Genomic DNA, 16,931 nt, shown 5'->3' with positions numbered 1-16,931 from the left:
TGTGTGTGTCAAGTCAAGTGTACAACGAATTACAAATGGTGCACACACAAGCTCTGAGGTCGCTGACACACTCCCCCTCCTCCATGCCGACCTCTTATTTTGAAGCGAAATTATACCCGTGGCATGTTTTTTTTTCTTCTGCATTCCTCACAACAAAATTGCTTTGGCTGAAACCCAGGAGTGTTTGAAGTGCAGTGGAGGAACTAATCAAGCAGCAAGTTAATGGCAACAAAGCAAGAGAGATGATTCCAGCAGCTGCCATTGGGAGAAAAAAGAAAATACCAACAAACAAGAGGAGTCCACAGCTCGAGGAGCAGTGTAGTGTAAGTCATCGGGGGGGAAGGAGGGGGTGTAGAGAGGAAGCTGCAGGTCAGTGTTTTTTCTCATTTTTCACGGCGACTTCACTTCAATGTGCAGATGGAAAAGAATGTCAATTTGAAGAAAACACTATGTCAACCGCAGCTACTGGCATTATCAACCCGTAGCTGCGGAACACGTCATTTCACAGCATACACAGTATTTCTGATAAATTCCCTTTTTATTTTCACAAAATGTTAAGCTCATGCAACATCTTCTCCCTCCTCTACTTATATGAGAGGAGGATGGTTGCAGTTTGTGATACTTTAAACGTGAGGTGTGTGTGCATCTCGCTGCATGAGAATAAGGTGAAGGGCCAGTAGGATGAGTTTCCTGTACATGTCAGACAACTCACCAACAGGGCAGCACAACATGGGGAAACACTGGGGGGAAATTAAGAGATAAAACTAGGAAACAAAGATATTATCATGTTATTTTTAAGAAAAAGTAGGAAGATTTCAAGTGCCCTTGCAGTTATCTGCTAGTTATATGTGTGCAAGTGCAATGCCATTGGGTGAGGTTAACTCGCCGTTTGTGGTTACTCATGAAATTCCTCAGTATCTTACAGGTGCAAACCAATAATTACTGAGTGCAGATTGTCAATATTTATCTGGTATTTGACTATTTGACTCACAGCATTTCTGGTTTCATGTGTCTGTCATGCAAACCAGAGTCGCCAACTGTTATTGCTCCTCCCTGTATAAACAGACGCGGTGTGAATTAACTGGCCTGTGAGCAACTGCAATAAACATGTTGTGTGTTTGATCAACTCAGTCATTAAGAGCTCATCGTTGTTCATTCTAAGTTCACTGTTTTCGCGCTTCTCAGAAATGCATGGATGGATGGATGGATGAAATAAGAAAAGTTTATAAAATATAAATCTAGCTTTAGTTTACCTGTTTAAATTTGATTATTATATTCCTCCACAGACACTCAATACTAGAGTCGAGATAACCCAATAAGAGGATTTAAACTAAACTAATAATACTGTATTAATCCTCTCGTGGAAACTCTTTTTTTCCACATTGATCCTGTTTCTAGGATGAGGAGTGCAGCCACATTAAGGCGCTCTGGGGAGCTGTTGGGGGTCAAGGGACATGCTCCGGGACACAGTGGTGACCTGTCGGCTGTGGGAGTTGAACCTGAGAACGTCTAATTCTCCAGCCTCTAGATCAGGGGTGTCACACATAAGGCCCATGGGCTAAAACAACAAGAAAACCCACGAACCAACAACAAAATTGTAAAAATAAGAATAATACTAAAGTATTAAGCGTAGCGACACAACAAAACACTGAGACCTGAGTTGAGTTATCAGTGATGCTGCCATGAACGATAGCAAACTATAGCATTAGCCTCAAAGCCATGCCGTCAGGGTGGATTCGTAAAAACATGCATATTGCCACAGCTATCTGAGAAGTTTTGTGACAGTTCACAGAATTTTGCATCAGAATGTGTCACAAAAAATTGGCTTTAAATTGAGAATGTAATAATTTTCTGTAGTAATTGTTTGGATTTTGGGAAAATATAGACATTTTCATTAGGTGTACTCTGTGCTACAACAAATTAGTATGGCACTGTTTTATCAGTCAAGTCCACTAAAGAGGAAGTTGGGCTAAATGTGGCCACTGAACTACAATGTGTCTGGTCCCCCATGGTTTTATATTTTAGACAAAAAAAAAAAAAAAACACATTTGCAGTCCTCTAACACAAACTTGAACAGAATTACACAGATTCTGACAGTTTTATTATTATTATTATTATTTATTTTTTTTTAACTAACTTTCTCATAAGACTGTTTAGATTCGATGTTGGGTTTATTTACTACTTAAAAAATTCTGAGATAATCTAAAAATGCAACTATTTAAACAGTACTTCTTTTACTTGCCCAATGTTAAACTAATAATGTATTCGAGTTGTAAGAGTTGGACGGAAGCTGAACTCTGGCAGTTACACGTCCGGACCACCAAGTGGAAGCAGTGTTCAGGATTCATAGTTCTTTTTGGTTTAAGTCTTTCACCTCTAAATTATGGAGAAAACGAAATCGTCACCTTTCATCACCTCTCTCCTGAGGTTTTGTTACTCTTTAAATAAATTTACAAAGCCCTTATGTGGAGTGATCACTGAGTGAGTATAGCAACATGTTTTTCTGGGTCTCATGTGATGTTAATGTAGTTAAAATGCAGTTTGAATGCTTCATGATAATTTTTTGTTCTCACAGCTGATTTTTACATTTTTTTTAAAAACCTTTGTTTCCTACAGGACGAGGTAGGCCAGAAAGTTGCCTCTTCTTTCATTTTACTTAACTTTTGTTTTGAATGACTTCATTGTTAAAGTTTTTTTAATAAACCAAAATAAATAAAGTAATAATCCTCTTACGCAGACACACACTGTGTGTGTGTGTGTGTGTGTGTGTGTGTGTGTGTGTGTGTGTGTGTGTGTGTGTGTGTGTGTGTGTGTGTGTGTGTGTGTGTGTGTGTTTGTGTGTGGGTGGGTGTGTGTGTGTGTGTGTGTGTGCTAAGTCAACGGTCTGGCAGGTTGAACCCGTGTGTTTGGTTAGAAACAGACATACCTGCCCACAGAGCAGCCTGAGACAAACAGACCCAGTGTGCACAATCAACACTGATACCGGTTCATCAAAATTACAAGGAAATTCCCTCTGCTGACTCCTGCAGACAAAACCCACAGCAGGATATGACAGAGGTGAACAAGCATTGATCACTTAAGGGAGCATCTTGATTTTGCTCAAGCTGCATGACGGAAGAACTTTCGGGGTCTTTAAATGTCCATCCTGTCATAACTGTCATCCCCAAAATAATAATGTGTAATGCATGATAGCCTAACTGGGCTAACATGCAGGACAGAATATACACACACACAGAGACTCCAAACAATTAACTTGTTTGTCATATTGAAAGAGTTAATGAGGGGTGAATGATTACAAAATTAGCTTACAAGTTGTATTCATGTTATTGACATTTACAGAGTGCAAAGAAACCAGATCTCAAACACATGATAAAAGCAAACCTGCGGGAGGAAAACGTCCGTTGATGTGAGAAAACATAAAGGTAAATGTCCTGTAACTTTTGCATGTCTTCGTGACGAACAACTAGCATTGATAACTGAATGATAATCGTAGGGTCCCACTTTGAGACGGGTCCAGTTTGTGCAGAACTTCAAGAGAATGTGAGAATTAAGAAAATGGACAAAGACAAATGTCATAATAGCATGAACACTGGAGTTTTTTTTAAATTTATTTACTCTTTTGACACCCGATGTGATCAGATGAACATAAAACTAGTCAAATGACACATTCTCAAGCATAATCCAGCTCAGCCTATCTTTCATATAAGATCCAAAATGCAGAAGTGGTTCATTACTGCACTAAAGTAGATGTTTGGGTATCTGTACTTTCACACATTTTCACTTCTACTCTCTAACTTTGAATGCAAATCTGTAATTCTAAACGGGCTCATTGCATCATTTAATCAGATGTTGTTTCAGAGTTCCAGCTGAGAGTAACAGTCAACCACACAATTCAAGAGTGAGTAGTTTAATCAATCATTACTGAATGTTTCTGTTTGAAAAACTCGAGATTTCAATGGAATTCATAGTATTTTATATAAAGTCCAGCTCGGTTAGTGTTTGCTGGTTTTTATATTCATGAACATAGTTTTATATTTGATTCAGAGTTGACCTGAATGATTAATGTGGTGCATCCACACTGACATGCAGAGTCTTACAATAACAGAATTGTGTGTGTTTGTCTTTATATGACAATCCACCCCACCGGTGGCTAAAAATCATTTTCATTTATGAGTGTTGCATTATTTCTATTTAAGTAAAAAACACAAATATCTGTACTTCGAAATAAGTAGTGTGCCTTAAAAGTGAATAATTACATTAAAGGTAATCATTTAGTTATTGTTTAATTTGTCTCAGAGTAGGTGATCAGATCTGCCACCGTTTAAACAGATGTGATGTAGATATACGGGGTCAATTATAGCACCTCAACAAAAACAAGGCAGAAAGACAAGTGATCACACAGAATTACAGGGTTTCTTTTACCAGAATCAGGGTGTTCGTGTAGTAGATTATGAAATTCGATGGAATATTGGTGTAGGATTAAATAGGTTCAAATTCTTCCTACATATTTTCAAACATGTTCAATTAGTTGTGTTATACTGTATGTATGTATGTATGTATGTATGTATGTATGTATGTATGTATGTATGTATGTATGTATGTATGTATGTATGTATGTATGTCTAGATAGGTGTTTGTATAGATTAATTATGTAGTGTATCTGTATTTTCATAAATTATAGATGAGTATATTGTATTTTTGTGTCTTTGTTTTGACATGTCTAGAATATATTACATTTTGTTTTAAATTGTTGTTATTACAACATATTTGTATTTATGTTTCATTGCAAGATTCAACAGGTTAATTCATTGAGTATAGTAAATTAACTGAATTAAATCGAAACACAGGCCTGTGTTATCAGGCCAGTGCCTGTGAAAAAGGGAAAACAAGCTTATCTGTTGACTAAAGAGGTTTTACACTAATTTATTTGAGTGGCAGTGTGTCCTGCTAGTCGATATAACAAAGGGTGGGCAGGCTGGATGTAAAATACAGCGCACTATGAAAATCTCCTGCATGATTTAACCTGCCCTTTGGTGCTGGCGCTGGCTGAACACCCAGTGAAAGCATAAAGAAAAGGTGTAGTTAATCTTTAAGCTGGACAGATTTAATGGAACGGTGTCGGGTGACAATAGCTGGAAAAGCCATCGGAGTGAATCTAATGTGATCAGAGTAGCTGCTGTCTGTCTCCCATCCAGGAATTTACAGTAGAGGGGGAGAAGAAAAAGTCTTCCTTAACCCCTGCAGTGTATACACGCACACACACACACACACACACACACACACACACACACACACACACACACACACACACACACACACACACACACACACACACACACACACACACACACACACATACACACACACTTCTCTGTTACATTTTGAATCAGCAGGTATGAGGTTAACATTTATATCCAGGTCCTCCTGTTAACTCAGTTTTTCTTAAGGCTCACACATAATCTACCTTATTGACGTCTACCACCTGCAACATTTTACTTTATCTCAAACCTTTTCAATCATATTTAAATGTTTCACTTTTCACGTATTTCTTGATTCTTTTCTCTTAGTGTCAGGATGGAAGTGAGGACTTGGTCTGCCTGGTCGACCTTTCACCTGAGCGAAGCGTACCCGCAGTGTCCATGTGTGTGTTTCAGTGTGTGTGTGTGTGTGTTTTGTAACAGTAGGCGTCCAGCACACAGGGTGTGCATTAATGCTTGTACTCCCTTCGCTATCTCTCTCTCACTCTCTCTCTCTCTCTCTCTCTCTCTCTCTCTCTCTCTCTCTCTCTCTCTCTCTTGCTCACAATTTGAGGGTAACTCTACACCAGCCACCCCTCGACCCTCCACCTCCTGGTCCCCACTCCCCAGCGGACCCCCGACGGTTTTATCCTGTTTTATGGGACACACCTGATGCACCAAAAACACATAATGGCCGAGGAGAGGCTGAAGATAAAGTGCACATCCCTAATCTGTGCTGCTTTAAAAGAGGCTGCGAGATCAGAGGGATTAAATTACAACAAAACACACAAAAATGTTCTATCTATCTATCTATCTATCTATCTATCTATCTATCTATCTATCTATCTATCTATCTATCTATCTATCTATCTATCTATCTATCTATCTATCTATCTATCTATCTATCTATCTATCTATCTATAGAGCAAAATATAACAGTTACAACAGTTACAGGCTAAATATAGACACAACCTTTTTTATATTTCAAATAAAAACTGGAAAAAAAGTTACTTTTTTTAAAAAATCCCAGCAGTTCCAGCAGTTCCAGCCAAAATGTTATGAAAACTATGAAGAAGTCTGGCTTTAAAATGACTGACTGGTGTGACCAAACCCTGTGATGCAGTGTGGTTCAAACTCAGTCATGCACAGTTTGCAAAGTCTCAATATATCAATTCAATCTGTATGTATACATTACTTTAGTTACAGGCATACTAAAAAAAATACCATAAACAAATAAATCATTAATCTGACATGGTCTCAGATGTGATTTTTGATGCAACCTACATTATTGTAATATTCAGAAAACCTTCATACACAATAATGTTGCAGACTTACTTTTGTTTTCCCCAAAACAGCATGTTGATGGTTGGCAAAACATGAATAATGTAGACTTTTTGCAGCAATAAAAAAAAAAAAAATGGATTATTGTTGTGTCTGACAGGGTTGACTGTCACCCCAGAAGACTCCTTATCTTTGCCTTTACCTACAGAATTCTCGCAGTTACATAGAAATGGACGCTTTACCTAAATATAGTCCATAACTCTCCAATGCACACCTTTTTCCATCAGGCGATGTGGCTTTGTGTCAAGCAGGCTATTTGTATGTAATTTCACAAATTCTGAAGTATTGTATGCTTTTATAATAATTCACAGAGATGTAGTGATCAACACTCTCACAGCCAGAGTCCCGGTTGATCTATGTGGAGTTTGCATGTTCTCCCTGTGTGTGTGTGTGGGTCTTTCTCCTGACAGCTCCACCCTAAGTTATAAGTCTATTTACATTATGTGTAATTTATCATATTTATGTGCATTAAAGAAACAGATTTTGATGAAATTGATTAAAAAAAATGAAAAGGTTTAGTTTTTTTTCCCTCCAGAAAATGCTGCATTATAGTTTTTACACCCGAAAGAGGGAAACTCGGTGTGAACCATTTCCCATTCACAGAGCAGATTCATGTCTGTGCAGGATGAAGTGATTATGAAGACACAGCGACAGGAGTGTTGATAAAACTTTTTTTTTTAAAAACATTAGGAACTGGCTGTGTGAGACTGGTTGGTATTTATTCAAAACATTTAGAGATTCAAATGAGGAAACCTTTCTGTGCTGCTGCAACTGCCTGAAGCCAAAAGCAAAATAGAGGCAAAAAAAAAAAAGAAATAGATGAATGAACGTTTGTGTGTAACCGGTTACTAATCCTCTGTGTCATCCTGGAACGGTTGTAGTGTGTCTGCAATGTAAATCTCAGCTGCCCCACTTACTTGTTAGCGCAGCCTCTCCAGGCAACAACTGGCATGAATTGTTCACTATTCACACTGGTGTCATCGAGTGTCACAGCCATTTTTAGTACACGCCGTCCTCACAGTCACACTTACTCACAACGAAGCGGCTGGAATCAGAGGTGTGTAAAATCATTGGGGTCGCAGTGGTTTGACAAACAGAGCGTGACCCACAGGACCTGGACTTAAGCCTCTGTGTTCTACTGAAGGTTCCTTGAGCAAAAAAAAAAAAAACAACTAGTCAATACGTTCCAGCTCCGGGGCTGCTGCTATAAAAGTTTGACCTCTGACCTCCCAGAAGGAGTCCTGAGTGAAAGGAGAATGTCCCCACTGGGCCAATAATGTGTCACATTATAACCACCATCACTGTTTCTGACATTTCTATGGAGTGTGTTTGAACAACTAAATAAAAAGAATTTCCCTCTGGGATTAATAAAGGATTTCTGTTCTATGGAAATGTTGTTGGATCAATTAGGATCAAATGCCAGAAGATATCAAAATCAAATTTTGTGCATCAAAGCCAATAAACTACAATCTCTTCATACTCTGAAAAATATTTTAAACTTATTCTAATTGTCACATATGATTTGTTCCACAGGTTTTGTGGATTTCAATCAGATGATATAGTGACATAGCCACTCTGATGTTTGATTTGTATTGTCACCCGTTATGATAAAACTGAATTTGAACCAAACTTTCCTCTGGTTGTTCTATAAATGCAGTTGTGACATTGAAGTACAGCATATTCATACTTTTTGTTCCCCAAATTTAAGCAAAATCACACTTGATTACAACTTTTAACCTTAACAGTATATAAAAACTCCTACGTGTTGCCCACTCAGCTCTTTTTACTCAAAAGAAAAGAAAATCACGCAACTTCAAAAACTTAACAAATATCAAAATAATATTTTCCCCATTTACTAATTTTACTCATTTGGTTTTCAAATTAAACCTAGGATATATATGCAAATAATTAGCAGATTTTGTTTTACCACAGCATTAATATAGTTAATATTGTAATGACTATTTCTTAAATAAAGAACTATTAGCATTAACCTGCAATAAATATAAACAAAAGGAAAAAAAAGGAGAGAAAATATAGAAACAATTATGGAAATTTATATATAAAAAAAAAAGTCCAACTAAAAGTATGTAATCAGCTTGACTCACATATTTTTCAGCATTTTCATACCATAAAGAAAATTAAATATATAAAAAGCAGCTTGGATGTCATATAGCATTAATAATGATAATTTCTTTTTTAAAAAGAGAGACAATTAGGAAATAATAGTTTAATGATTTGGACAGAAAGCTGAACCTAATTAGAAAAAATCAATTACTCATTTGAAGCCAAAGGCTTCAATGTGTTGGATAAAATGTCTCTAATATAAAATAACAATGAAAAGACTCGTAAAATGTCTATAAAACATTGTGAAAAAGTGTCTTTAAAATGCATTTCTTCAAAACAACAGTATGACCAGGTAATAACGATGGTAATTAGTCTGTATTTTGCCCATTTGTTCACCGGCTCTTATCAGTATTGCAGGAAAAGTCTGCGCACGGCTCTTTATTCCATAAAAGTGAATGGATGTGATCTTTACGAGGCCAGAGCTGCACATTCTCCTCTTGATTGTTTCAGGATTTTTGTCTGGGGGCTACAGGGCATTTACTTTAACTTGTGTTGCTCAAGATGTTTTCTTTTCAGTTGTTGAAACTCTTTTAACCTTTAAGTCGTTCACTGACAAGCTGAAAACGCACGACAGCTTCACACCTGTCTGTTACAATTCTGCTGCTGCCTTTCGGGGGGATAAACCGGCCGGGCAGATTCATATCGGCGTTTATAACCTATGCGTCTTGTTAGACCCTTCTCTCTCTCTCTCTCTCTCTCTCTCTCTCTCTCTCTCTCTCTCTCTCTCTCTCTCTCTCTCTCTCTCTCTCTCTCTCTCTCTCTCTCTCCAGTGCGGGAGGATTTTCCTGACATCTTCTGCCCAACCAGCGTTTAACAGGCACGCCTTCCCGGGCACACATGGCGCGCACATAATACCAGTTCACGTTTCAAGCCTGGTGGGAAACAAGAAGGAGCGAAAGTACGAGGAGATGAAAATCGCAGCTCTTCGTGGGGTTAGAGGGTTGGTTTGGGGAAAGGCCAAATATTCCGTGTTATGTCTCCTCGCAAGCCGCTGTTATGGGCTTGTTTTGAACGGACCCATATGCACCGAAATCCTCGTTAATTATAAAGAGTGCGGCTTTGAGCTGCATGCGTAATTGACCTTCAAGTGCCAGGAGCTGTCGGCTACAAGGTGCGACTGATCCCTCACATTTACAGAGCAGTGGGGAGAGAATTGACACACTTTTAGTGTGTACGATCGCACTTCTAGAGGAATTTATCGTTCATGAGTTGCTGTCCTCGGAGGTTTCATGTCCACCTTGTTGAATGCATGGACGTCCTCCAACTGTCTAAAAACATGCATTTAAGGCTAATTACTGTCTCCAAATTGCCTGCAGGTAAATGTGTGTGGTGCTGTTTGTCTCTTTGTCTTTGACGCTCTGGCGAGATGAGACGCCAAGATGTCAATGCCGCACCCGAAATAAGAAAAAAAAAGCGCTAAATAAGACGGTTGGATCAGACTATCATTAATAAATCATTACGCATCACTGTCATTCCACGCATTAAACGTGTTAAGCACTGATTTGTGTTGGATATGCACTGGAAAAAATGTAGTTTAAAGTTTAAAAGCATTTAAAAGTAATTTTACGCGAAGGTGTTAAACAGTATGATGGGTTAAAAGTGCTAATTTGAACGCCAGAATTAAACAAAGAACATATCACATTTTTTTTTAGTTATAGTTAAAAATATATATATATATATATTTTAAGAATAAGAGTTCATAAAAAAAAAAAAAAAAAACGAAAAACTATCTTGTAATAAAGGCGGAAAAGACGCATGGATTTCAATCAAACGGGTCAAGTGTGATTTTGTCCTGGGAAAACTGGGAAAGCTACAAATGTAAATATGAAAAGCAAAGAGGTTGTTTTAGGTTTATTCTGCACGGACAGGCAGCAGACTGGAGTTTGGGGTTTGGGGGTTTGGGGGGGGGGGGGGTGAAGGTGTTGTACGGCTGAAGCTGTTCAAACAAAGTGTCTTCTTTCAGCGCCCGTTTCCAATTCAGTTTTTTTTTCTTCTCTTCTCTTCTCTCTCCTCCTAACACTACGGCACTTTTGTTCTCCTCGGCCGAGCGCAGAAAGATAAGGTGTCATCACTCCAACATCAAGGTTTCCCGTTGGAAAAGCACATTTCGCCCTGCTTTGCCTTTAATGGCCACATGCCAGATGCGTCAACCCCTCGACTGCTGTTGTTTTTGCAAAGTACTGGACTTAGTGTTGAGTTTTCCTTTTTTCACCCTCCTTCTCATTTTTTCGTTGTCGACAATTAATACTTGGATGAACTTTGACCTCACGCCATATCGCTTAAAGCTTTAAATGATCTCAAATCAAATAATTGACTTTTGTATGCTGCTGTATAACATCTTCTAAATTCTCCTTTACACCCACGTCTTGCCTTTAAATTCTCAATCCAGCGACTGGCTTTTGGGAAATGTGAACAAATGTAGAGTTTTCCTCCTGTTCTTTCTTTTTATTTTTCTGGAGCATTTATGATTTAGACGGTGGATATTCTCTGGATATCAACCTGTGCATACCAGCAGTCTGGTCCACTCATATAACACAATATCTCCTTTCTCTTTTTGTGTCAAAGGCTAAGAGCTCTTGATTTGGCTTAATTCTATCTGATTAAACATTTCCCTAAAAACCTATCAAGGAACTAGTAGCGTCACAGACTGAAAATGCCAGAGGAAATAGATTAAAGGGCAGCTCAGACTACATTTCTATAAACTTCCTTAAAACTGAGTTTGATATAATACCACAAAACAGTCAAAAATAATCATTCAGAATCAGAAAAATCCTCCTCAGTTGTTTTTTTTTTTCTTTTATTGTAAAGGGTATATGAAACTATAGATGAATCGTTTGATGTTTCAATCATGTATCGCAAAGTTTACATGCAGTCTCTTTCCAAATGAAAATGTAAATAATTATAATACCAAGAGTTTAAGATATTTCATCTTCTCGCAGCTCTTATAAGACACTTGATTATATCATACCGCCATCAGGCCGTTCTCCAACAAAGCATAAAGAAAGACAAAGAAAACACAAAGACAATATTAAATGCTTATGGCTCTCTTGGAAAACCCAATGTAAACAAAACGGCATGGGGTACCTTTAACTTCGTGCCTATCGAGCCTGCTGACAAAGGCTATCTAAACCCCTAAAATAACAACGGTAATAACAAGAATTAAGACACTTTATTGTTATTGTTTTCAACAATATAACATGTTAAGTTATTACATTTCGGTAAAATACTTTTTTTCTTCCTTTTTTATACTAAAGCGACCACCTTTCATTCGCACCAACACTGCAAAATAATCCAAGTCTTATAATTCCAGCTGTTCAGATTTTTTTTTTCTTTTTAAACGATGAATCCTTCGGAGAAAATATGCCAGTAAAGTGACGGAACTTGACTAATTTTAAGGTGAATATGGGAAGTTTTTAAGTGCTCTTGTTATGGACACTTTTGTTTCTAAATAATCCCCCGAAACAAGCGGATGGATACTTGCGCGCACGGGCAGAGCTGAGCCCCACTTGTTGAGAAAGAAAAAAGTTTTAAATGCTGAATATGAGACTAAATGATTTGTTATGGTGGCTGTTTCCGCAGTGTTCCAGTCTGTCTGCTTCAAGCTTTGCTTAGGCCACCTCGTAAATTACTTTAAAAAGAAAAAAAAAAAAGAAAAAGAAAAAGAAAAATGGTGCTCTGTCCTCATCTGCTTTTTTTAAGAGCCAAGGTCCACTAGATTAGAAGACATAGGGTTCAGTATGGTGTCATGGTGCAAAGAGTGGTGATGGTGCACCGAGTCTGCGCCGCCCGGTACCGGGATGGCGCTCGGTCCTGGCGGAGGCGCGAGGCCGTGCAGGGACGGTAAACCGGAGTTGGGGCCGAGGAGCAGAGCCGGGCTCTGGGACGTGTGATCCGGGGTCCCCGACGGCGTTTTATCGTCGTCCGAGCTCCCCAATAGAGTTTTATTTCCATTCATAGAGGAAGTCAATGGGTTGTGACTATTGCCGTTGGAGTTCTCGTTGTTTTCCCTGAGAATAGCAACATAAAAATCACAGATCAGACAAGAAAAACTCTCAATACATCACGGGAAAGGGATCAACAGTCGCGATTGTACAATAGAAAATAATTGTTAAATACATTTATTATTTAATAGGTAAAATCATAGATGCGCAATTCCATATTAATCCGGTTGCGCAATCGTTACAAAAATAACATAATTAATTCAAACATCAGCTTTAATTATTTATCAATGAATCAAAAAGTAATTATATAAACCAAAGATACAAACTAATAGCGGGCTTAAAAATGAGTCACAGTAATTAAAGGGGGTGAAAACAATAAATCTGCTTTATGTGTTTGTGTTTAATTTGACCAGATTGACTCGGAGCTCCTCGGCCTGAAATGACAAGCACAGTCATTTCTAAACGTGTGTGCTGCGTAAGGCGCAGGTCGTATGTGTGCAGTGAGACATTTTTCAGTGGGAAGACATGATTTACATGCAGCTTTCAGCCCGAATTAGTGGCCAGAGGGTGAAAGAAGACACCAACCCTGCGAACACCTGACTGAGACACCTCTCCCTGAGCGTACCCTGCGTAATATCCAAACTCTCAACGACTCCTAATGAAATGTCAAGATACAAGAAGCTGCCACATGAAATACATCCGAAAAACATTTCTTAAACTTGTTCTGGGATGTTTTCCGTATATTAAAATCGGTGTTTATTCGAGTATCTTTAGGGTTAATGGTATTTCCCCGTATATAAACACTAAAGTCTAATTTCACAGTATAGGAGTAGTTACCAAAAGATAAAAGTAAGATAAACGCAACATTTATAACCTTGTAATTTACTCGTGAAAAAAGTCTGTAATTTCCTGCTTTTCAACTTTTACACTTGGTCTATTATCATAAACAACGTGCAGTAGACGTTTGAGTTTACTTAAGTTATAAAATGCAAGCAAGGTGGGGGAGGGAACAGTAATACATACATGAAAGTAGTATTTTGTAATATAAAGTTAGATGTGGATCAGCAAAGTTGTTGTTTTTTATTTGAACAAGCGCATATGAAGGAGCAAAATGTTTGTGACTTATTATCTTAAATAAGTTCTGTCTGATGAAGCGGATGTTTTCGTGGCGGTTGTGATCGGGGTATCTCACCTCTCCTTCGCCTCCGCCGCTCGATCCCGCTGCCGTCGGTTCTTGAACCAGTTGCTGACTTGCGTGGTCGTGAGTCCCGTGGCCTCCGCCAGCTCGCGCTTCTCCCGCGGGGACGGGTACGGGTTGTGGGTGTACCACTCCCGTAAGACGCTCCGGCTCTTCTCCTTGAAGCAGTAGCTGGTCTCCTCTCCGTCCCAGATGGAGCGGGGCAGCGGGAACTTTCTCCGGACTCGGTACTTCCCCACTGCGCCGAGCGGACGGCCTCGCAGCTTCTCCGCCTCGATGTAGTGCGCCTTGAGCCACAGCTGCTGCAGCTTCGGGTGGTTGTGCGGAGAGAACTGGTGGCTCTCCAGGATCTTGTAGAGCTCTCGGAAGTTCCCCCGGTGGAAAGCGACCACCGCCTTCGCCTTGAGGACGCTCTCGTTCTTGTGGAGGTGCTCGCACGCCGGCAGCGACCAGAGGAAGCGCCCCAGCCGCTCGATGTTCCCCCCTTGCTGGAGGACCTCGCAGACGCACGCAACTTGTTCCTGCGTGAAGCCAAACGTCGGAAGCATGGACATGGCGACAACGTAAACCAATACAGATTATATTGTGCCTCACTTCCACGTCGCTCCCTTTCAGTCTCTCATTAAATCAAAACGCATTTAGTCCATAAGCGACAAAAGTTTTTGTTTTTGTTTCCCCCAAAAAATAAAGGGGTTAAAACTTTCAACTGCCCACGGTTAGGCAATATCCAACTGCGGAATAAACTCAAGTCCATTCAGCCGTGCAAAACCCCAGGCGACAATTCCTCATAAAGTTGCAGAGAAAGAGAGAAAGTTGTTGCTCCGTCCACCGTCCTCCTCCACCGTTTCTATGCCGTTTCAACATAAACTACTCCCGGAGACCGAGCTCGCTGGCTCGTTTTAATAATATTATTCTAAGCTGGCAAGACAAGCGATTATATGAACTCTGATTGGTCGGTTATCTGACCCGGGGATGGCGAGGATAAGACAATAGCCTTAGTCAAATTATTTGCCATGGTTACGCTGTCACTCAAAGTAACCCGATACGCTTTGAGGTGGCTCCCTGGCAAAGTCAACCCGATTGTTCCCTTCGCGGACACCCCGCCTACTAATAGAAATATTGCTCAGATTTTTCTTCTAAAGCACCTTTTTCCCCTTCCCTTCACTTTGACAGACACCTCGGGCAGCCAAAGAGCGCAGAGCAAGTGGGGAGCGTGGACGAGGAGCGCTGCGCTGATCCCTCAGCCGGGGGAAGGATGGCGCCAGAGCGCACGGAGCCGGACGCACCGCAGTGCGTCTCAACGCCTCCGGCAGCGCTCATAAATCACTCAAGAGCTCCTTCATATCTGGAACTTTAACATGACTTATTCACCCATGTTACAGAGGTAAAATACTTGACGAATGGCATTAGGTTATATAAAAACAGTTACAATAAATACAATGAGATTGTAAAGCAAAATATATCAATACAAACTAAAACTAATTTCGTCAAAGAAGTTGGGATATTTTATCATTTATCGTCCAAATAGTCTGCATTCTCTTGAAGTGGGTTCATTCATGTCTGAAAGAAAACACATGACTTCATATCCAAAGTGCAATTATAACATTTCTAAGAAAAAACGTAGACATTGAAAAAAGTTTAAAAAGCTGCTAAAACTTCAGACCTGAGTGCTTTAGGAGCTTGAATTTAGTCTTTAAAGTCAACAAAAGAATTCTAATTGTTAAAATTATTCATCTTAAAAAAGATAACACAACATTTTCGAAAATGACCTCGTTGTGTGTATAAGTTAACGCACGTGATAACACTGTGATTATCTGAATGAGGGTTGAGCTGCAGAAGCGCACAGAAACTGTCTTTTAAGGTGTGCAGCCGCTGAAATGGAGATTTGAGGAGGTGCTGTGCGCCGCAGAGTCTGTTGGACAGAGAGCAGAGGAGGAGTGTCTGCCGGGTAACAGCGGAGGGGGAAAAAAAGCTGCATCCACCAGCATAAAGGTGAGCCAATAATATAAATTTAAAAAATGACATTTCCATTCAACCAGTGTGGCCGACTTGGTTTAGCGCAACAGTTGAGGTGGATGGAAGTCAGATATCGTCAAGGCAGAATGATTGGATGAGCTGTAGAGAAGCTGGGTAACGTGAATAATAAGATGTATACAGGAGAACTAATGAGAGGTCGCAGTGGTGGGATTTTAAAGGTAAAAGAAGTGGGGTGGTTTCACGAAGGGGAAAGTGATGCCTGTTAAAATTGCACCGAAGCGTTGCAGCAGGATGAAGTGTTGCACGGTGCGCTGCGGTTTAGGCACGCGCACACACGCGTACAGGACAACCACGTGCGTTATTGACCGCCGCGTGGGCCAAAGATTGACCAGTCGGTGGATTTCTATCGTCCCACCATGGGACCTCTTCATTAGAGATACGACTGTCAGCTACACCCACACTCAGTATCACATCACTGTACACACACACACACACACACACACACACACACACACACACACACACACACACACACACACACACACACACACACACACACACACACACACACACACACACACACACACACACCAATTGCTAATTATGCTCTGCAGCACCCATAGTCCCAGAAAAATTTCAGGCAACGACGTCGTAAAAAATATGTTCTCGTCAAAAGCATTTATGTCCTCTCACTTTTGCTCTGATCAAGTGCAAATTGTATTTTCTTCCTCCTCTGCGGGGCCTAACACAATGAGCCATTCCGTCTAAATATCGGCTGCTTACAAGAAAATTATTACTGTAATTATGAAGTGAGTTTATCATCAGAGATGAAGAGTCCTGTAAGAGGAGCCTGATCCCTGTTTCCGCCTTGTGTTCTCCCTCTTGTTTAATAAATTGACTTAGGTTTCGCCCGAAGCGCAGCTCTCAGAGTATTACGGCATTAGGCTGACTGATGGTAATCATCTGGGGACCGAGGCTCGCCTGAAATGGATAGTGAGAAAAACAAGGAAGGAATTAACTTTAAATATATATACAGATAGAGTTCACACGTGTAAATCTGAGGAACGCACTTAAAATGTTATAATTACAGCATTAAATAACAACAACAAAAAT

General features: G+C 39.8%; 1 protein-coding gene across 1 annotated transcript; it reads right to left on the bottom strand.

Annotated features, from left to right (window-relative positions):
• Window positions 1-11,504: 11,504 nt before the first annotated feature.
• six2a (SIX homeobox 2a) lies at window positions 11,505-14,932 on the bottom strand. Its single transcript, XM_080481840.1, has 2 exons — window positions 13,836-14,932; window positions 11,505-12,709 (listed from the first exon to the last, which is right to left on the bottom strand). The coding sequence occupies exons 1-2, from the start codon at window positions 14,393-14,395 to the stop codon at window positions 12,397-12,399; spliced, it is 873 nt and encodes a 290-aa protein (XP_080337966.1). The 5' UTR covers window positions 14,396-14,932; the 3' UTR covers window positions 11,505-12,396.
• Window positions 14,933-16,931: the final 1,999 nt, after the last annotated feature.

The sequence above is a fragment of the Lipophrys pholis genome (genome assembly GCF_963383615.2).
Source record: "Lipophrys pholis genome assembly, chromosome: 15".
Lineage (NCBI taxonomy): Eukaryota > Metazoa > Chordata > Actinopteri > Blenniiformes > Blenniidae > Lipophrys > Lipophrys pholis.
Note: the sequence above shows the minus strand (reverse complement) of the source record. Positions and strands in the feature narration are given on the sequence as shown.